The sequence below is a fragment of the Phoca vitulina genome, unplaced genomic scaffold (assembly GCF_004348235.1).
Source record: "Phoca vitulina isolate PV1807 unplaced genomic scaffold, GSC_HSeal_1.0 scaffold23, whole genome shotgun sequence".
Taxonomy (NCBI): domain Eukaryota; kingdom Metazoa; phylum Chordata; class Mammalia; order Carnivora; family Phocidae; genus Phoca; species Phoca vitulina.
The window spans coordinates 9,060,547-9,082,642 of NW_022589726.1; the positions used below are offsets into that span (position 1 = coordinate 9,060,547).

At 41.7% G+C, this 22,096-nt stretch overlaps 1 protein-coding gene and 1 long non-coding RNA gene across 3 annotated transcripts in view; one reads left to right on the forward strand and one right to left on the reverse strand.

Moving 5' to 3' along the window:
- The window catches only part of CUNH12orf56 (chromosome unknown C12orf56 homolog), a 97,121-nt gene that overhangs the window by 27,013 nt on the left and 48,012 nt on the right, over positions 1-22,096 (forward strand). Inside the window, exons 2-3 of the mRNA XM_032420212.1 lie at positions 7,969-8,128; positions 17,886-17,958. Coding sequence (XP_032276103.1) covers positions 7,969-8,128; positions 17,886-17,958 — 233 coding nt within the window. The remainder of the gene's footprint in view (positions 1-7,968; positions 8,129-17,885; positions 17,959-22,096) is intronic.
- LOC116642141 overlaps positions 4-22,096 on the reverse strand; it is a 96,471-nt gene continuing 74,378 nt past the window's right edge. The window contains exons 4-5 of one of the 2 annotated variants that reach the window (XR_004301317.1): positions 20,494-20,649; positions 4-37 (exon numbers count right to left, since the gene is read on the reverse strand). This is a non-coding gene — a long non-coding RNA (uncharacterized LOC116642141). Of the gene's footprint in view, positions 38-19,667; positions 20,650-22,096 lie in introns of those variants that run through there. The other variant, XR_004301316.1, reaches the window with a different exon arrangement.

The window sequence follows — 22,096 nt, forward strand, 5'->3', positions numbered from 1 at the left end:
AATAGGGTCCCCTACTCCTCCGCCATCTTTCCTAGTCCTAAAATAAAGGGATTTTAAAAGTACAGTGGTATATAAGATTGGAATTCTCTCTATATTCAAAAGACAAAATTTTCTTGAATTGTTAGTCTGCTCTTGATAAGAAAATGTAAACAGCTGTTTTCTCTTTGCCTGCCCAGAAAAGCCAGTTTCCACGTTTTGCCTCTATCCGGTCTTTGACGATCCCTAATCCTATTTAGACATGTGCTAGGTTTTAACAAACTTCCCCAAGATTTAAATCGTGAACAAAGTCTCCTTGACTAATTAGGCTTGTTTGGTATGTTACATTCTGGTATAAAGTCATCATCACTCGATATTCTGGCTATTGAGTTGTTATGTGACAGAATAACTGAGTTTCCTTGTCAGTTGCATCCTAATGAACTCTCCTATCAGATCATTACCAATGTCCATTTCTGAGTTTTTGTCATTTATAATTGTCCTTATTCTCCTGCAAAATGAGTTTCATCTTCAAGGAGGTTCATAAAAAGGACTTTTGGGACCAATACAGGTATTCAGTATCTTTAAGATCAAAACTAAAATGGGTAAAAACTTCCAAAACTCACTGAAGTTGCATTTTAAACAAGAATAGTAAAATGGGACTAAGTAAATTGGGAAAAAAATGATTATAGTTTCTTTTGTGACTTTTGTTCAAAACATTGCTGTTTCTCTAATGTTTGCTCTCCCAGATTAAGGAAACTTTCCCTTAAGATATGATTTACAGAAATGTGATAAAATATTCATTTGTAAACAAAAGCATTAAAACATTTAACATTTACCTCTACCTAAACCCTCTGAAATTCAAAAGGTCTCAATAAGCTTTCTTCCATGGCAATCAATCATTTGCATAAGTTCAATAAGAATCTGTTCTCCTTGTAACAGGACACCATTGGAAATATTGGTTATTTTACTAAGGCTTTGACTGGAATGTCATATTTGAGAGACATTCATAGACTCAGAAATGACCAGACAGCTTTAAGAAACTAAGGTTGACTTTATGAAACCTAAAGCCATAAAGCTCCTTGGAAATGTTGGCCTGACCTTGCTTACAGAGTTCCCAGCAGCCTTACCAGGTGAGTAAAGAATGTCACTTCCTGGCAGGTGCAAGGACCTCAGGATATATTGGGGACCTCGTGAAGAGGAATCTGCCCCCCTCTACAGGTATTGCAGGCATGTCTGATGGCAAGTACTTTGCTTGGCTTCTGGCCTGGAGAGGCAACTAAAAGTTCAACCTAGAGATTCCTCATAAAAGTTCCAGCAAAGCAGATTCTAAAAGATCTATATGATCAATCATTCTTGCTGAGCTTATGTAAATAATTACACCGTTTGTTAAAACTGGACTTGTTTTTCAAACAAATTAGTCTTATTTGGCTGTCTTTGGAAATGAGGGTTATTACAGAGAGAAATTATGTTTCAATTACACACCTTTGTGGATGCTAAACTTTAGTTCTGATTGTCTTTGAATGTTGTTTGCCTAAGCTAGACCACTTGAGGTAAACTTCAGAGAAATTGCCACAATAGCTCATGTATAGGCAATCTTGCTTGTTATTCTGTGGGGATAACAGGACCCCATGGGCATATGATTACTTGAACAACTGGGAAATGGGATAGATTCCCCAACAATTGTATAACTCAGCTATCACCCTGACCAATTCTATGGCTGGGATGACAAAATTGCTCTTTAAAAGCCAGAGCGTGGGGCGCCTGAGTGGCTCAGTGGGTTAAGCGTCTGATCCCGGGGTCCTGGGATCTAGCCCCATATCCGGCTCCCTGCTCAGTGGGGAGCCTGCTTCTCCCTCTCCCTCTGCCCCTCCCCCCACTTGTGCTCTCTCGTTCTCTCTTTCAAATAAAATAAAATCTTTAAAAAATAAATAAATAAAATAAAAGCCAGAGTGTACTCCATGGAGATAATGGATGGCCACACTTTCTTTCTTTTCTTTTTTTTTAAAGATTTTATTTATTTATTTGACAGAAAGAGACACAGCGAGAGAGGGAACACAAGCAGGGGGAGTGGAAGAGGGAGAAGCAGGCTTCCCGCAGAGCAGGGAGCCCCATGTGGGGCTCGATCCCAGGATCTTGGGATCGTGACCTGAGCTGAAGGCAGACGCTTAACGAATGGGCCACCCAGGGACCCCCACACTTTCTTTATGATTAGATTGGATGATGCACTTGGGGATGCTCTTATCTCCTGAGACAAATCTCTCATTTGCCAGTGATTCCTTGTAATTAGGATATTGTTAAGGCTGGACCTCAAACAAGAAGGGCTTCTTGATGGTTTCATCCCTCATAGTCATTTATCCTAGAAGACACCTCTTCTGACATACGGTTGCAAACAAAGTCTTTAACCCAAGCATACAAGAGCTCTCCTGGTAAAAAGAGCCTCAGAGCTCACTATGGGACTTCCAGGACTTACGATAGGACTGCAATATAAAGTAAGCAAAACAGTCTGCTTGCTCAGCAGGACTCCAAATGATACCCAGGCCCGGAGGCACTCAGCCAAGACTTAAATGAAGTCAGAGAAGGACTTCTCGAGAACCATGCCACTACTGACTACTATTGCTACACCATTAGGGGTGTGAAAAATCCCCTCACGTGTGTCGTTTTAACATTACAGTAACTCCTGCAAGGTGTCCCAATTAATAGGGGACATCTGTGATCAATTAAATAAGATCATGATATCCACTGATCTATTTGACAAAATTGGTACTTGGGGATCTTATCTAAGGGATGTGATCATAATTTTGGGCCTAATACTTGTTTCATGTTCATCCTATTGCATGTGCTGATACATGTACTGTTTGCTGCCCATCATGACCCCGCCGGAGCCATACCACAAGTCCCTGGACTGACCCCTGGAGAGATTCTAACTGCCACACAGTCCGCCGCCCCATTTCAGCAGGAAGCACCTGGAGCGGTCATTGTCCCATTACCTAATGGCAGTTAGGGTTACTATTCCAGGGGGAGGAATGAGTAAGGGGCAGGCGGGGCTAGGTAGGGAGAGATAGATAGGGGCAATGTTATCAGGCTCACAGAAATCCCAAAAATGTGGAGGTGTGGGGAAACCAGAGATAAGGGGACTTACTGGACCACCCTGCCCTAGGTGAGTGGGGTGGGCGTCTTTACGATAATTACTGTGACCGACAAAGAATAACTAGACCCTAAAAAGGAAGTAAGCCATTGAAGGTTATCAATAGAGACGTTAAAAGGATTTAAATTCCCTGGTTAGCTTTCTATAAAAGACCAACCCTGAAGGCCCTCGTTGGCAACCCTGTCGGGACCCCTCTCACTCCTGAGAGCTTTTTCTATAACTTCACTTAATAAACTTCTGTTGCTTTACTCACTAGGAAAAAAAAATTCTTTGCAAAAACTTCTGTCTGGAAGCTTTTTAGGAATGTAAGGTTTAAAAGCCTCTATTATTTGCTTTCCCTAAGCTAGGAAATCAGGCCCAAGAAACTCTCTCCACCAGATTTCTCCTGTAGTACCTATCAATTTGAGTGAATTTTGAGGTCCTGAACATTTCTTAATTGCCTGGCCTACCAGAAGTGATCTTCCTAATAAGCACTGGCCCCATAAATACACCAAACCTTTGGCCCTTAAAATGGTTTGCTATATCTGGTTAAATGAATATCCCCCCTTTTTAAAGATTTATTTATTTTTAGAGAGAGAGAGTGTGCGTGTGCATGGGCAGTGGGGCGGGGCAGAGGGAGAAAAACAGTCCCAAGCAGACTCCCTGCTGAGCACAGAGCCTGATGCTGGGCTCAGTCCCATGACCCTGAGATCATGACCTGAGCTGAAATCAAGAGTCCGATGCTTCATCAACTGAGCCACCCAGGCACCCCAGATGAATATTCTTCTTAAATAAGACACTTCACATAAGGCCTTGGATATACAACCAGTGTGTACAATTATATCCTGGTAAAAGGAAGTCAGATCTTTACTGAATCTAATAAGAGTTTCTGAATTCTGGGGGAGCCAGTGAAAATTAGATATTTAAACATTTTTGGTTTATGAGAGCAGAATCTAAATTGTTATGGGTTACACACTGGTTATAATTTAAGAAGGAGGATAAAAAGCTTCCTCATATATCTAGAAAATAGAACATTAAAACATCAATAATATTCTAAGCAAATAACCACAATAAATTTCCATCAGTTTCATTTAGTCCTATAAAGTTAAACCTCGTTCTGGGACATTTTGGGTTAGGAGTCTCATGAAACCACCTGCTTCTTGACCTAATGGAGTCTTGGAAATCCTAACTCAGTCCACTGGTGTGGTCTGAGTTGTCTAAGTAATGTTAGCTCAGCTCTGAAGTGTTAATAGTTTGAAGAGTCTGTCTCAATCCTTTTTCCAGGAGGCTCTGCTCTGAGACTGTCCTTTGTTGAGGACTCAAACTGACTTTTATATCTTAGAATAGAACCTTCAAGCAAGCATCACAATAAAACAAAAACTATCTGTAGAAGACAGACTTCAGATGACTGTGGTTGGTTTATTATTGAGAACTTTCAAATGTGACAGGTCTGATGAAGTTTCATATTAAAAATAGGCAACTGACTAGAAAATTTGGTTGTTCCTATGGCATGCAAAACAAAGGTAATAAAGCCATTGCAAAAAATTAGACAAAATGTCTCTAAGGATAGTGACAAAGCCTATTTTTATTTTTTTTAAGATTTTATTTATTTATTTGACAGAGAGAGACAGTGAGAGAGGGAACACAGCAGGGGGAGTGGGAGAGGGAGAAGCAGACTTCCTGCCGAGCAGAGAGCCCGATGCGGGGCTCGATCCCAGGACCCTGCGATCATGACCTGAGCCGAAGGCAGACGCCCAACGACTGAGCCACCCAGGCGCCCCACAAAGCCTATTTTTAAAGACAGCAATAAAAGTTATGTCTGAGGGCACCTGGGTGGCTCAGTCATTAAGTGTCTGCCTTGGGCTCAGGTAATGATCCCAGGGTCCTGGGATGGATCCCTGCCTGGGGCTCCCTGCTCAGTGGGGAGTCTGCTTCTCCCTCTCCCTCTGGCTCTCCTTTGGCCTCTGCCTCTTCCCCCTCTCATGCTCTCTCTCTCTCAAATAATAAAATCTTAAAAAAAAAAGTTACATCTGATATGTAAAAATAAATGAACATAATTTTTATATGGATAAAGTCTTTAATATAACATAATACTACTGAAATACAATATATAATTACTATATATTATATATACATATATATAAAATGTGCCGAGATTGTAACAACTTTTTTTTTTTTTTTTTTAAGATTTATTTATATACAGGGCACCTGGGTGGCTCACTCGGTTAAATGTCTGCCTTCGGCTCAGGTCATGATCCCAGGGTCCTGGGTTCCAGCCCCGCATTGGGCCCCCTGCTGGGGGCGGGGAGCCTGTTTCTCCCTCTGCCTGCCTGTCTGCCTACTTGTGATCTCTCTCTCTCTCTCTCTGTGTCAAATAAATAAATAAAATCTTAAAAAGAAAAATTTCACTATTACCAGTTTTCTACAACTTACAGTGTTTTCTTTTCTTTACGTATTTTTAAGTAATCTCTACCCCCAACGTGGGGCTCAAATTTACAACCCCATAATTAAGAGTTACATGCTCTACCGACTGAGCGAGCCAAGCATCCCCACAACTTAAAGTGTTTTAAAGATTTATTTATTTATTTATTTTAGAGAGAGAGAGAGAGACAGAGACAGAGACAGAGAGCACACGCTCGAGTGGGGGGAGGGGCAGAGGGAGAAGGAGAGGCTCTCAAGCAGACCCCCTGCTGAGCGCAGAGCCTGCCATGGGGCTCCATCTCACAACCTTGCCATCATGACCTGAGCCGAAATCAGGAGTTGGTCGCTTAACTAACTGAGACACCCAGGCGCCCCCACTTACAATGTTTTAAAACAGCTCAAAGACAATAAATGATGGAAAACATCTGGACCATCTTTTTTGCCGATTTCAAAGTCTTTCATAATTTTTCCTGACAAAGGCAAGAGAAAAATATAATACAGAGTTACACAAAACAAACAAAAACCTTAGCCGTATGTATAGTAGGATTCTAATTTTATAAGCATATCTTTGCAGGTATCAAATAGCTTAAGACTTTTCTGAAGAATCTTGTTCAGAAGAGGATCCTTTACTAACTATAAGCTTTTATTATTAACAAAAGCACATCCTTTTTTTTTTTAAAGATTTTATTTATTTGCGAGAGAGAGAATGAGAGACAGAGAGCATGAGAGGGAGGAGGGTCAGACAGAGAAGCAGACTCCCTGCTGAGCAGGGAGCCCGATGCGGGACTCGATCCCGGGACTCCAGGATCATGACCTGAGCCGAAGGCAGTTGCTTAACCAACTGAGCCACCCAGGCGCCCAAAAGCACATCCTTTTTAATACCTGCACTGGGCTATGCTTCATTAGCTTGGTTTGAATTACTCTATGTATTTGAAGATAATTTTAAAAATTAAATTTTAGTAGATCCTGATAGCTTTTTATTAATTTATCTTCCTATCTTTAATTCCCCTGAATTAGATTTTTAAAATATTATTATTATTTGATATTTCCTTCATATATTTGTGAAAAGAGAATGATGAAACTGGATGATCACAGGAAATATTTTTATCCAAATTCTAAGTAACTTTGCAAAAAGCCAACAGAGGTATTCCTCCTGATGCTTGGATTAAAGGTTTCAAAGACGCCTCTGGTGATTCTCTGGCTTTACTCTTGGCTTTTCAGTCAGATGCTATTGCTGCCTACCTGTCATAAAAAGGGAAGTAGATTGTTAAAGATCTAAAAATCCTAAGTATTGGGGTGTGTGGGTGGCTTAGTTAAGCGTCCAACTCTTGGTTTTAGGTCAGGTCTTGATCCTGGGGTTGTGAGTTCAAGCCCTGCATTGTGCTCCATGCTGGGTGTGGAGCCTACTTAAAAAAAAAAAAATCCTAAGTATTTATTGAGAATTTGTCTCTTTTTATTTCATTTATTTATTATATTTTATTTTTAAGATTTTATTTACTTATTATTATTTTTTTAAAGATTTTATTTATTTATTTGACAGAGAGAGACACAGCGAGAGAGGGAACACAAGCAGGGGGAGTGGGAGAGGGAGAAGCAGGCTTCCCGCCAAGCAGGGAGCCCGATGCGGGGCTCGATCCCAGGACCCTGGGATCACGACCTGAGTGGAAGGCAAGCGCTTAACGACTGAACCACCCAGGCGCCTCGAGACTTTGTCTCTTTTTAATCAAGAATAGAAAACAGAGCACTTTGGAGAGAAGAGAAAGCTATTTAGCAGCAGGAAACTTCCAATAATTCAAACCTAGATGTTTGTATTCACAGAATCTTTGTACACTGTTCCCCGCAAATGGACATTTTCTATTGCATAGAAAAATCCTAGTTTAAACCCATTAATCAAACATTTTTAAGACCTTTTAAAAAAATCTATTTTCAAAATGAAAGGGGGAGGGATATATTTTAACAAACAAAAACACTATTACTATTTATTTAGCAATTCTATAGTGTAAGTGTAAATAGTTTCTTGGGATCTGTTGCTAAACGCATTTTTAGTAAAGACTAAAACAAATTGAGGAAAACTGAGAAACCTGACAAGAGGAAAGGCTTCCCAGGAAAAAAATAAAAAGAATGCAGTTTAAACTTGCCCTAAGGGGCGCCTGGGTGGCTCAGTCAGTTGAGCATCTGCCTTGGGCTCAGGTCATGATCCCTGAGCCCTAGGATCAAGCCCCCAGGATCGAGCCCCTCATTGGGCTTCATGCTCAATGGGGAGTCTGCTTCTCCCTCTCCCTCTGACCCTCTCCCTTCTCGTGCTCTCTTTCTCTCATTCTCTCTCAAATAAATAAATAAAATCTTAAAAATAAAATAGACTTGCCCTAAGCTTTAGGGGATTTATTATCATAGGGTAAACAGTTATATTTGTTCTCAATTAGTTTAATTAATTATATTTTTTTCAGATTGATGATTACCCACAGTTTTTGAGTCCACCAGAGAGAGAAACCAACCAACATATTCGTATCACCCATTCTTCAACTGTTTTGAAAAAAGAGTGTGAACAATCGAAAGGTGTCAAATTCTCATTTCCATTTCATCATGCCACTTCTGACAACAAAAAAGGTATGTAATATATTTCTTAAAGTGACACAAGATGCATTGCTTGATAAGACAAAAAAGAATGTTCTTTTTTCCTCCCCAGCTTTACTGAGGTATGATTGACAAATAAAAATTATATGTAAGGTGTTTAACGTGATGTTTTGATCTATGTATACACTGTGAAATAATGACCACAATGATAACCACATAGTTATCATTGTGTGTGAGTGGTAAGAACACTTAAGATCTATTTTCTTCGCAAGTTTCAAGTACATGCTACATTTTTGTTAACTATAGTCACCATGCTGTACATTTTGGTCTCCAGAACTTATTTATTTTATAATGAACATCTACCTTTTGACCAACATTTACCTTTTCCCCCCAACCCCCAGCCCCTGGTAATGACCATTTTACTATCTGTTACTATGAGTTTGCCTTTTTTGGATTCAACATGAGTGAGATTACGTGGTGTTTATCTTTTTGTGTCTGATTTATTTCACTTAGCATGACATCCTCCAGGTTCATCCATGTTTTCCCAAATGCAGGATTTTCTGCTTTTTAGATTTTATTTTACTTGTTCATATTTTAAAGCAATCCCTACACCCAACGTGGGGCTTGAACTGATGACCCTGAGATCAAGAGTCAGATGCTCTACTGACTGAACCAGCCAGGTATCCCAGGATTTTCCTTTTTTTTAAGATTTATTATTTTTTTATTTGAAAGAGAGAGAGAGAGAGAATGTGAGCGGGGGGGAGGGTAGAGGCAGAGGGAGAGAGAGAGAGAATCCTCAAACAGACTCCTCACTGAGCCCAGAGCCAGACTTGGAGCTCCAGACCAGGACCCTGAGATCATGACCTGAGCCTAAATCAAAAGCTGGATGCTCACCCGAGTGAGCCACCCATGTGTCCCAGATTTTCCTTTTTTTAAAGGCTAAATAATATTAGATTGTGTGTATATGCATGTGTACACACACATACACCCCCCCTCCCCCAACACACACACATTTTATTTATCCATTCACATATTGCTGGACAGGTAGGTTACTGCAAATAATGCTGCTATGAATAAGGGAGGGCAGGTATCTGAGACAGTGATTTTATTTCCTTCAGATATATGCCCAGAAATAGGAATGCTGGATCATACGGTAGTCCTATTTTAGTTTTTTAAAGAACTTCCATACTGTTTTCCACAGTGGCTGCACTAATTTGCATCCCCACCAACAGTGCATAAGGGTTCCCTTTTCTCCACATCCTCACCAATACTTCCTATCTTTTGGCTGTTTGAGGATAGCCATCCTAACAGTTGTGAGGTGGTATCTCATCGTGGTTTTGATCTGCAGTTCTATGATGATTAATGAGCTGATCCATCCATTCTCGGCAGCATAGTGCCTGGGCATAGTTTGCCACACGTGAGGCTGTGTGGAAAAAAAGGAAAGAGAAAAGAATGGAAAGGAAGAAAGGGAGGGAAAATGGAGGGGAAAGAAATGAAGAGAGAGAAAGAAGTGTGTTCACTAAATATTGGTTTTAAAAAAAGAATAAGTTAGGGGTGCCTGGTTGGCTCAGTTGGTTAAGCATCTGCCTTCGGCTCAGGTCATGATCCCAGGATCAGGCTCCTTGCTCGGCGGGAAGCCTGCTTCTCCCTCTCCCACTCCCCCTCCTTGTCTTCCTGCTCTCGCTGTGTCTCTGTCAAATAAATAAATAAAATCTTAAAACAAATAAAATAAAAAAAGAATAAGTTAGAATCTGGATTCCATTTGGTCAGTTTTTTTTTTTAAGATTTTATTTATTTATTTTTAAAGATTTTTATTTATTTATTGAGAGAGAATGATAGAGAGAGAGCATGAGAGGGAGGAGGGTCAGAGGAAGAAGCAGACTCCCTGCTGAGCAGGGAGCCCGATGCGGGACTCGATCCTGGGACTCCAGGATCATGACCTGAGCCGAAGGTAGACGCCTAACGACTGAGCCACCCAGGCGCCCCAGTTTTTTTTTTTTTAAGATTTTTTTAAAAATTTATTTGTCAGAGAGAGAGAGAGATTGAGCACAAGCAGGGGGAGTGGCAGGCAGAGGGACAAGTAGACTCCCCGCTGAGCAGGGAGCCCGATGTGGGACTCGATCCCAGGACCCTGGGATCATGACCTAAGCCAAAAGCAAACACTGAACCGACTGAGCCACCCAGGCGCCCCTGGTCAGTTCTTGTTTAATTTTAATAACCTTATTAACAACCACATATTTTAATGAAAAACCTGATCAAGAAGTACAGGGGATAACCAGAAAGACTGTGAACCCGGCTTTAGGAAAACTCCCAATAGTCATCTCTGTGAATCTTGGGCTCCCACAGCAAGGGAAGCCACAAGGTCCTACCCTGATAATTATGGTTTATTACGATTATTAACAGCATTCATTCTTCATTCAAAAATATTTGTTGGGAACCTGTTCACCCAAGAATTATGATTCACACCTAGATAAAAAGATGAAAAGCCATCTTTAATTTTGTTTTTAGGGAGTTCAGCATCTGATGCAGATGATTTTCCTTTCCCATTGTGCACAAGGAGATCCAGAAAATCCACAATGGGGTGGGGAGAAAAGGGGAGGATGAAGAGTCAGGGTTCCTGGTACTTACCCAGCTCAACCAGAGCTTCCTTGCTTTTATGTTTTACATTTTGGACTTTACACGTTTCTGGTGGATAAGTTTTAAAAACCCAAGGACAAATAGATAAAAATAGAATATGTAGTTCAGAGGCACCTGGGTGGCTCAGTCGTTAAGCGTCTGCCTTCAGCTCAGGTCATGATCCCAGGGTCCTGGGATGGAGCCCCACATTGGGCTCCCTGCTCCGTGGGAAGCCTGCTTCTCCCTCTCCCACTCCCCCTGCTTGTGTTCCCTCTTTCACGTTCTCTCTCTCTGTCAAATAAATAAAATAGTAAAATCTTTAAAAAAATAAAAGAATATGTAGTTCAGCATTACACTGTTTATTTCAAGGCCTTCTTTTATATATGTATATGAAATGTGTATGTATCTAAAGGAGCCCTTTAAGGTATCAATCCGTATAATTGGGAGGTGGTAAAAAGCAGAGAAAAAGAGCATGGGCTTTGGACTAGCTAAGCTGACATTTGAATCCTGGCTCCCACCTTTCCCAGCTTTGTGACTGTCTACAAGTCACAACCTTTGTGAGCCTCAGTTTCCTTGTCTCTATTGCTACCTTCACAGGATTATTGTGTTACATGAAATAATGTGGGCAAGACGGGGCGCATAGCAGGATAGTAGTCAGCTGTTAAGATCGCATCCTTAGCATAGAAGAAGGGCAGAAGGAAGTCCTAACAGGGCTCCTGGATAGGCCCTTGCACTTCTGGCCTCTAGCCAGCCCACACCAGTCAATTCACGCCGCACTAGACTTCCCTCCAAGTCAGACTCAGAGCTCTTGGAGTACTGAATAACTACAAAGTGTGAGAAAACTATCCTGTGTTTGTACACTCTCAGAGACAAGCACCTTCCCACACTGATGCTCTATGGCATGGCAACTGTTTGTAGAAGTTGTAATTAGACTTATTAAATCCCTGGTTGCTCACCAGGTCTCTTGTCACCCTAATTAGGGTACCTAACTGGCTTTGGTTGCCTTAAATGCATATTTATCCTTGTCCACAAGCATAATTATTCTTGGCTTTTTTTTTTTTCTCCCAACATGTATAAGAAGATAAAAACACACGTTAAAGAAGCTAATTACAGGCAGAAGTTTTATGAAATTTAAATCCTAGAAACTTTGCAAATGATGTTAAAAGCAGTGAAGACTTAAAAGAACTTATCTTGTGTTCACACACATGGCTATTCATAGAATTGTACCTCTCCCCCACTCCCCCTTCTTCACTTTCATCTCTGAAGGTTCCATCCGACACTTCTGTGCAGGGAGTTTTGAAAACCCCAAACTGCCACTGTCATACATAGCACACATTAGAGAATAAAAAACATTTCTAGAATGCCAACAGTCCTATGCTCTGGCTCCTGTTCTCCACCAAGCTGCTAGTTCCCTGAGTTGGTGTTGCCGTATACCCGGGACCATGTGGGTTCACCTCCTAGACAGTCTGGAATATGCAGACCTGAAGCAAGAGAGAGGCTCAAACCTGTCTGACCATCTACTTAACAACAGTCATTACTAGAGGCTTTAATGTTAATACTGATGATATCATGCCTACAGAAGTAGCACACATTAACTGCTCAGCATTTAAATAAAGATAATTATTAGAACTTACTCCAAACCTCTTGGGTGAAAGCCTAGGGAATATTTGTGTCATGTGGCAAAGAAGCTCACACTCAAACCAACTGGATTATCTTAACAAAGGAAGCTCAAAAGTGCAAATCATTTGCAGTAAAAATACTTAGTTTCATCATCACGTTTTCAACAGGCTTCCTAATTAAGCCCTACTTTTCTGGAGATATATAGAAAAGAGGCTTTTCTCTAGAGTATACATGTGTCCTTATATATGGGTCAGAGGTAGCACTTTAAATTGTACTTTTTATGTTTAGATGAAAGGGGATGGTTATTAAACTCTAAATGAACAATGCTGACAGGAGAAGAGCAACCGTGGTGAACTATATTATCCACTAAAGCTCTAGAATGAATTGAGTTATTAGCCCCTTACTTTCAAGTACATTCTTGAACAGCACTATCCAGTAGAACTTTCTGCAATGATGGAGCTGTTTTGTCTGTAGTCTAATTATGTCTAATACAGTAGCCAACAGCCACCTGTGACCACTGAGCACTTGAGATGTGACTAGTGCTACTACCTGAATTTTAATTTAATGTTAATTTTAATAGCCATGGGTGCCTAGTAGCTATAGAATCAGTCACTGCAGCTCTAGATGCATGGGAAAGACTTTAATGACTTTGGTGGTATCTTCTGAAACACTGGCATAACATGAAGTAGACTAATCCTCAAACCAGAATGAAACCTCATAATTTGATGACACATACACTGAACCAGGCTTTATATAAATATAAGATTTTATTTTATTTTATCTAAAACCTATATATTTTCTAAAATCATTGAGGTGGGAGAAAACTAAAACAAGGGACTGATGAGTCTCTCAGGTTTAGTGGATAATTTTTACTTAGGCTTGGCAGTCTTCCCCATAGGAACAGGGTTTTGACAAATATAATCGGACCTCTTGCAGTTAAGAAAGCACTGCATTTTTTTGGTAGTGTCCTTTCTAAAAATGTTCCTCAGCTGACCAGCACTACTGAACATATCATCAGGCATCCATTGCGCTAAATTATGGAAGGACTTCATATCTAAGCTACTGAAGAAGACTGTGAACTGCTGTGTGCACACTAGAGAACATATTAGCAGAAAACTCTGTCACCTGTTATCTGTATTTAGGCTCTCTTGTCAGTATGGTCTTACACCTGTCAGACTCCGGCCACTGGCATCTAGGAGACCAGCCCTTCCATCTGACGTAGAAGCAGAGATCAAGCTGTACTTCATTTCTCAGTGGAGAGCACAGATGATTCTAAGATTCTCCACACCGTTGTTACAAATGAAATTTAAAGCTAACATAGAGAGGGCAGGGACATTGAACCCAAAGTTGTTTTTTGTCATAACCTTTTAATGACCTCACACAAAAAACAGAAAGTTCAAGGCTGGTTAGTGAACTTGCATGAAATCAGGTTTAAGGGACAGCTTAGGTTGATTGTTCAGGTAATACCAGCTTCCTAATAGAAAAGACTCAGTGGGGGCACCTGGGTGGCTCAGTTGTTAAGCGTCTGCCTTCAGCTCAGGTCATGATCCCAGGGTCCTGGGATCGAGCCCCGCATCGGGCTCCCTGCTCTGTGGGAAGCCTGCTTCTCCCTCTCCCAGTCCCTCTGCTTGTGTTCCCTCTCTCACTGTGTCTCTGTCAAATAAATAAATAAAATCTTAAAAAAAAAAAAAGAGGGGTGCCTGGGTGGCTCAGTCGTTAAGTGTCTGCCTTTGGCTCAGGTCATGATCCCAGGGTCCTGGGATGGAGCCCCACATTGGGCTCCCTGCTCCGTGGGAAGCCTGCTTCTCCCTCTACCAGTCCCTCTGCTTGTGTTCCCTCTGTCGCTATGTCTCTCTCTGTCAAATAAATAAATAAAATCTTAAAAATAAAAAATAAAAAAAAAGAAAGAAAAAGAAAAGATTCAGTGATTTCTTCCCCCCTTCCAGCATGCCCACAGTGCTGTGCTCCATTCCTTTCCAGCTGTCCTCCAAAATGCTTGTTCCCTGGCTGAGGTGTTGCTGTATCCCCAGGACCCTGTGGTTCACCTCCCAGACAGTCTGTAATGTGTGGTCCTGAGGCAAGAGGCTCAAACCTGCTGACCTCTGTGCCACCAGTGCTCATATGTTCTACTTAATTCTAGCAACGATCAAAGGCATTATTGGTATCACATTTGGTACCCACATGTGTGAGATGCCTACTGTTAGAAGGGTCTATGATGACTGGGGTCTTAAACTTACGTAATGAGTAGAGGTTATTCACTTGCAAATAGAAAAAACTCATTCTGCCTAACTTAATGACAAAGAGATTTATTGAAGGATTTTGAAGTCTCTTAGGGAGTCAAGAGGGGAACAGAAGAAATCCACTAATGGAAGACCAGAAACCCTTGGGCCTGTTCCTGGGCCTGAACAGCCTGTGAGGGACCTTCTTCTCCATATGGCCAGTTTCAAAGACTCCCAGCTCTGCCTTTCATGTCCAGATGTCCAAGCCCACCTTGGATCAGAGCCCACCCCATCAGCTAGGGCTAGGATAGGGGTGGATCCAGATTTTGTGGGGACCAAAAACTCATACAATTTGCAGAGCCTTCTTTAAGATAAAGACTCAAGAGACCAAATACAATTGATGTGGAAATGTTGGGATTCAGAGCAAATGGTCAAGAAAGAATTCTTGAAATATCTTCAGTGCAAAAAGCTGGTTTTATTAAAGCATAGGGACAGGACCTGTGGGCAGAACGAATTGCACTGGGGTTGTGATGGGTGACTGATTATATACTTTCAAGTTGGGAGGGGGTTAGGGATAGCGTAAGTCTCTAAGGAATTTTAGAAACAAGGTTTCCAGGAACTTGAGGGGGCTAGCTATTGTTGGGAAAAGCTCATTTATTTCTGTCTAGTCAAACCTTAGTCATGAGACCCTTCAGATGTGTATCAGTGGGCCATATGCTTGGAGGATGACTGCTGACATATATCTTGGAGGGTAGAGATAAAGGAAGTTTCCAAAGCAATTTTTTTTTTTAAGATTTTTATTTATTTATTTTTTTGACAGATAGAGACAGCGAGAGAGGGAACACAAGCAGGGGGAATGGGAGAGGGAGAAGCAGGCTTCCCGCTGAGCCGGGAGCCCGATGCAGGGCTCAATCCCAGGACCCTGGGATCATGACCTTGAGCCAAAGGCAGACGCTTAACAACTGAGCCACCCAGGCACCCCTCCAAAGGAATTTTTATATGTTAAAGAAGACTTACAGGATCCTGGCGGGGGGTGGAGGTGGGGGGTTGGGGGGGGGGTCAGGCTAAGATTGTCTTTTGCCCTTAGCAAAGTATTAACATTGAGGCAGCTGAGTCCCTAGAGGAATGTCATTCTACCTGTTTCAAGGACTTGTCAATGGGCTGTAAGTAGTAAGGAAATTTAATTTTTGCTTTTGCCTTTGTTTCCCACATCATAATGAGGGCAGCACTCCCAAGAAAATACAGGCAGAAGAAATCACAGACATAAAGTGTCTTTGGATACTCCCAAGAGAGGAAGTGAGACAGAAGGAAAACTGAAGTGGGAAGAGCCTGTGGTCTTGAATGATTGTGGCTGAAATGTCTTCCCTTTACGTATTTGATAAAAACATTTGAGCATGCGCACACATTGTTAAGGCCTCTCCTAAGACTTTGGAAGGAACTCATGCAAGTGAGGGGCCCTAGAGCTGATTCATCATTAATTTCATTGGAAAGAGCAGTCTTTTTTTTTTGTAAAGATGGGGCACCCATACTGTAGAAGAGGTCAGTTCCTCAAAAAAGGGAAGGTGCTGGGAAGACAAAAGGACAAATGACCTACAGCTTGGTCCTTCCAGTAGTCACCTCCTGCAGCTGCAGTTTCCCTTCTTTTTTTTTTTTTTTTTTAGGATTTTATTTTTAAGTAATCTCTACACCCAACGTGGGGCTCAAACTCATGCTCCTGAGATCAAAGTCATATGCTCTACCCACTGAGCTAGCCAAGCGCCCCTCAGTTTCCCACTTATCAGGCTTTTGGCCTCAAATCCCCAGGTGATCTCCAAATCTGATGAACTATGCTGGACTTCAGGGGGCTGTGTTGACCTCTTCTGTCTAGACCAGAGCCAGCCAGAACAGCCTGCAGCCTCCAGCTATCTTTTTATAGACCCCCTCCAGCATCACCTTTGGCTCTCTGAGGTAAAAGGGTTCTTTCTTCTAAGCATGGAGGTGCTTTGGGCTCCTCTCAGACCCACAGGAGAGAAAGAGGATTTTGCAGAGCAGTTCAAAAGGAAAGGGGTCAAACAGTGAAAGCACACTTAAGATTTTCATTTCATTTTGCGTAAATTTTACCTTAAAAGAAAATTTTTCAGAAAAATAAACTGAAAAAAGAGTGGGAGAAGGAAAGGGAAGCAAGCAAGTCAAGAAAGGAAGAGGCTGACAGAGCCAGGGAAATCCCCAGAAGGAATTCTCTGTGGGAGCAGGGCTTTCTTTCTTTTCCTCCCTGGCTCTTGGTTTGGCTTGTGCATCCCTGACTCCAGCCCTTCTGCAGGGATGGGGAGGTGGTTTGACAGGGAACACTGTTTCCACCGGAGCTTAGAATGTGAGGATAGTACTGACCTCTTGCAGTAGCTTATGGAAATGTAAATTTGGTTCTTGTTCAGAATATTTATTAGATACTATTATTATTTGTCCCTCCAAATAAAATACACATATAATTGGGAGGACACGACAGTGTTCTTGATGTTATGATTGGCTCTTTAGTTTTTACTTTAAATTAAACTAATGTATATTGTATAACTACTCTGCCAGGCACCACATGAGTCCTTTTTAAACACATTATCTTATTTTCATTCACAGAATTTTCATCATTTTTATAAATTAAGATACTGAGTCCAGAGTGATAAAGTAACTGGTAAACTCTTATAAAGTAACTTTTTACAAGAGTCTGAAGTTAAGCACATGTTTTAACATCAAAGCCAAAATTCCTTTTGTTACATCATGCTGCCCAGTTTATAATTTGGGACTTGCAAGGTTTTTTGTTTTGTTTTGTTTTTTCGAGGGAGGTGGAAGAGGGGCAAAGGGAGAGGGAGAGAAAGAATTTTTTTTTTTTTTTTTTAAGATTTTATTTCTTTATTTGACAGAGACACAGTGAGAGAGGGAACACAAGCAGGGGGAGTGGGAGAGGGAGAAGCAGGCTTCCCGCCAAGCAGGGAGCCTGATGAGAGGCTCAATCCCAGGACCCTGGGACCATGACCTGAGCCGAAGGCAGACGCTTAACCACTGAGCCACCCAGACACCCCATGGGAGAGAGAGAGAATCTTAAGCAGTCTCCACACCCAGTGCAGACCTGATGTGGGGCTTGATCTTACCACCCTGAGATCATGACCTGAGCTGAAATCAAGAGTTTGACGCTTAATCAGCTGAGCCACCCAGATGCCCCAGGATTTGCAAGTTTTTGTGAGGATTTATGAACAGTCATCAAATCAGTACATGTAACTATAATTTCTTCACAATCTCAATCAAATTATGTAATGAATTAGCAAATGACTTCTTTTCTTTTTCCTTTTTTTTTTTTTTTTTTTTAGCCAAAAAAGAGATTAATGGCTCTGTGTTTTGGAGAGGCAAAGAGCCCAGAAATTTGAATGAATCCTCTCTCAGGTGAGATTTTGTTTGGAGTATGTTTTTAACTTGCTGACCAAAACTTATTTTATACTTCATTTTGCTCATTTTAATGCTTTTTCTCTACTAATGGCTTTGGACTGAGTTTTGTTTATTTCCTATATATTATAATGAAGAAGATATTTTGGGAGAACTTTCTTCTAAATTCAAATCCAGTTAGTTTCAATAGTAAAGTATAATATTTCTCATATCAATGGAAGGTATAGATTCCACAATATAAATAAATAATTGACTAAAGTTAAATTAAAAAAACATTTATTGAGTTCTTGTTCCGTGTAGGGCACTATGTTAGGCCCTGTAAGAAACAGAAAGGTGAGTAAGGCATAGTTCCTGTCCTTGAGAAGCTGATTCTAACTAGAGTATGTGACATTTGCACAAACACAGATAATACAGAGGACACATGCTAAGTGTCATCAGTGAGTTTGAGCAAATTGCCAAAGAGATTTAAAGAGGGGAAAGGTCGTATTCCGTTTTGGGGGGAAGTCAAGATGTCAGAATGGCAACTGATGAAAAAATAGTGTACATGGAGATGGAGATATTGCAGCTGGAAGGGATAATAAAAACTATGAGGCAGGGGAAAAATGGAATGTGTATTAGGAAAGGGAAGCAGTCCACGGCGATTTAAAAATAGAACAGGGGGGCGCCTGGCTGGCTCAGTCTGTAAAGCATGCAGCTCTGGATCTCAGGGTTGTGAGTCCAAGCCCATGTTGGGCATTGAGCTTACATAAAAATAAAATAAAATAGAATAAAATAAAATAAATAAAAAGAGACCAATACCAGGTGTAAGGTTAGAAAGTAAAACTGGGCCCATACTTGAGAGGGTCTTAAAAGTCCAGGTAAAGACTTTATATGTCATTTCGTAGGTTGTGAGGAAACTATTGATAAATAATCAGTGTGCTTCAAATGGATGGAAGCAAGGAGAAACCACAGATTGGTGGGAAGTAATGAGAATCTGAATTGGTCTAGTGGTAAAGGGAATAAAGAAAAAGGGATGGGTGGAAGAGATATTTCAGAAGCAAAATCTGCAAGACTGGCAATGGAACAGGAGAGAGATGGGAGAGAAACCACTGTGGTTTCAAGCTGGGGTTACTGCAAGGTGATGCCTTTCAGAGAAATAAGGATGGCAGGAGGGATGCAAACCCAGGACTGGTTTAGACAGGTTAAGCTTGAGGTACTAGTAGGCCTCAGCTGGTGGGGTTCATCTAGCAGTTAACATTTCAGTCTGGTAGGCAGGACAGAAGTCTGGGTGTAATAAAAAGAAGTTTCCTGGGGTTCCTGGCTGGCTCAGTCAGTAGAACATGCAACTCTTGATCTTGGGGTCATGAATTCAAGCCCCAGAGAGAGGACAGCACTCTCTCTCTCTCTCTCTCTGTGTGTCAAATAAATAAAATCTTTTTATTTATTTTTTAGTTTTTTTAAAGATTTTATTTATTTTTGCGAGAGAGAGAGGGAGAACAAGCGGGGGAGCAGCAGAGGCAGAGGGAGAAGCAGGCTGCCCGCCAAGCAGGGAGCCCGATGCGGGGCTCGATCCCAGGACCCTGGGATCATGACCTGAGCTGAAGGCAGACGCTTAACCGACTGAGCCACCCAGGCGCCCCAAATAAAATCTTTTTAAAAAAGTTTTAAAAAACCTAAAAAATTAAAAAAAAAAAAAAAAAAAAGATCTCTCTGTTCCTGTCAGTGTTCTCAAGGCTTTGGAGGTTCTGATTATACTTGAAGCTGTAACATCAGGAAAACTTAACTGGCTAAAACAGGATTGAGCAGTAAGTGTTGTGGTTTGCAGTGCAAACCATAGCTCAGAAAGCACTCTGAGACCCCTTTGTAATGCTGGGAGTTGGGGAGGGACCATCAGCCTGCACCACTGAATTCCCTCCGCCAGGGTTTCTCAGTAGGGTGCTATTGGCATTCTCTGTGGGACCACTTGTTGTCATACAGAACTCCTGCCCATTGTGGGACCTGAGTGTCCCTGGCTCTTGTCCACTACATGCCTGTGTCCACTACATGCCTGTAATGCTCCTCATTTATTGTGGCAACAAAAAAAACCCACCAGCACACATTTCCACGGGAACCATCCCTGCTAATTCCATCTGTCAACACAAGTTTCTTTGCATTTCCCCGGCCCATGCCCTTTCTCCCTTCTCTCCGCAATCCTCTCTCTCACCTTTCCTAGTAGTATCCTTGCTCTCCCTATGAAAGTCTGTGCTTGGGTTTTTAGGGACACCACAGTGTGATAATGTAATCATACAAATTTGAAATGGTTCCCGCTTCAGTGGGATTTCCATTTTAATAGGCATCCAAGCCAGAAGCTCAAGGAAAGAAGCTCTTAGTAGAATTTTGTTCTGTTGAGGTGAAACTGACACACAGTAAACTGCAATAAGTGTACAGTTTGATACATTTTGTCCTATGTGTACACCCATGAAAGCTTCACCATTATTAACATCTTTCCCTCCCTCCCTGCACTATGGCCTGGAAACTTTTTCAAGGCAGTAAGCTGGGGCAGTTGCTAGGTCTCACCTTGTTTGTTTCCCACCTCTCTGAGATGACCGGCTTACATTGCCTGATGTCCAGTGTCTTAAAAGCTGTTTTGGGTTTTTTTTTTATACGTTTTCCCAGGCTTTGTTTTTTTTTCAGGTGAGAGGGCATATCTAGTCCCTATTGCTTCATCCTGGCCTGAAACAGAAAAAAACAAACAAAAACTAGTAGAATTTTAATCTTTACACTAGTATATATGGAAGGGAATTGGGATTGGTTTCAAATCCTTCCTGGAGCCAGTTCCAGAATTTTCATAAAAGAGATTCCATAAAAGAGGGCAGCAAAAGGGGGGGTGTGGTTAGGAAACTCTTTTTCCTTTGGTAGGCATAAACTGTTTTATGTGGTCTATGTATTTATTTTTGGAGGCTTGCTGAGGGTGGGAAACTATAGAAGATCTTAGGGAATGAGGGGCAGCAAAGCCCGCCCCCCTCCCAGACTACAGTAATGAAGACCCTGTGAAGCTCAGAAGGACCCCACCTCTGCCTACACATATGACTACTATTCTGCCTTTTACAAGAAGATAAAAACCACACATTTTTAGAAACCTTTCTCAACAAAGTTAAATATCCCAAACAAGGTTAGAGAGTCCTTTCAACAGCAGAGCTCATTTCCCCAAGCTCTCCTGCTGTTGGAGGTTAGATTGGCTACGGGGCTTGAACCTGCCTGTCAGGAAGCCAAAATCTGGGATGCTCATCGCTGCTTTTTAAAGAGTCGTGCCTGCTTTGAGATGAGTACACACTCTCAACGTGTGCTGGCTGGGCCATGTGAGGAGACAGCCCAAAGCAGGGTTTGGGAATAAAGGTCACCTGGAATAAGAGCACAGATCCATGTTTTTTTCAAGTCTGGCCTCATGCCAGAATCTCTCAAGGGTTCATGGAAAGTTCAGACTTCTGGACTTCACCCCAGACTACTGAATCCTAAGCTTTAGGTCTGGGACTCAACAGTCTGTTTTTGGTAGCTCCCTAGATGATAATGTTAGCTAGCTACCAAGGTTCAGGAAATCCTGGGCTAAGTAGTCAATTGACTCCTGGATTATTGAGATTCCTGAGTTCTACAACCATAATATATCTACAATCCATCAACTGCTCTCTGTTTTCACTGTCAATCCTCCAGTGCAAGCAACTGTCATCTCTCACCTGGGTTTGCAACACCTCTCACTGCTCCCCCCTGTCTTCACTCTTGGTATCTGCTGTGGTTGGAATGTTTGTGCTCCTCCCAAATTCCCATGCTGAAATCCGAACCCCCAAAGGTGACGGTAATGGGAGGTGAGCCTTTGGGTGGTGCTTTAATCTTGAGGGTGGAGGCCTCATGAATGAGATTAGTGCTCTTAGAGAAGAGGCTCCAAAGAGCTCACTAGCCCCTTCCACCGTGAAAAGGCACAGCAGGAAGGAACTGGCCAGGAACCAGGAAGAGGGTCCTCACCATAAGGCAACCACACTAGCACCCTGATCTTAGACTTTACAGCCTCCAGAACTGCGAGGAATACATTTTCTGTTTTTATAAGCCACCCAGTCTGTGGTCAGACTGCTTTGACAGCAGCTCAAACAAGCTAACACCCTGCCTCTCCACCCCTGTCTGAATCCAT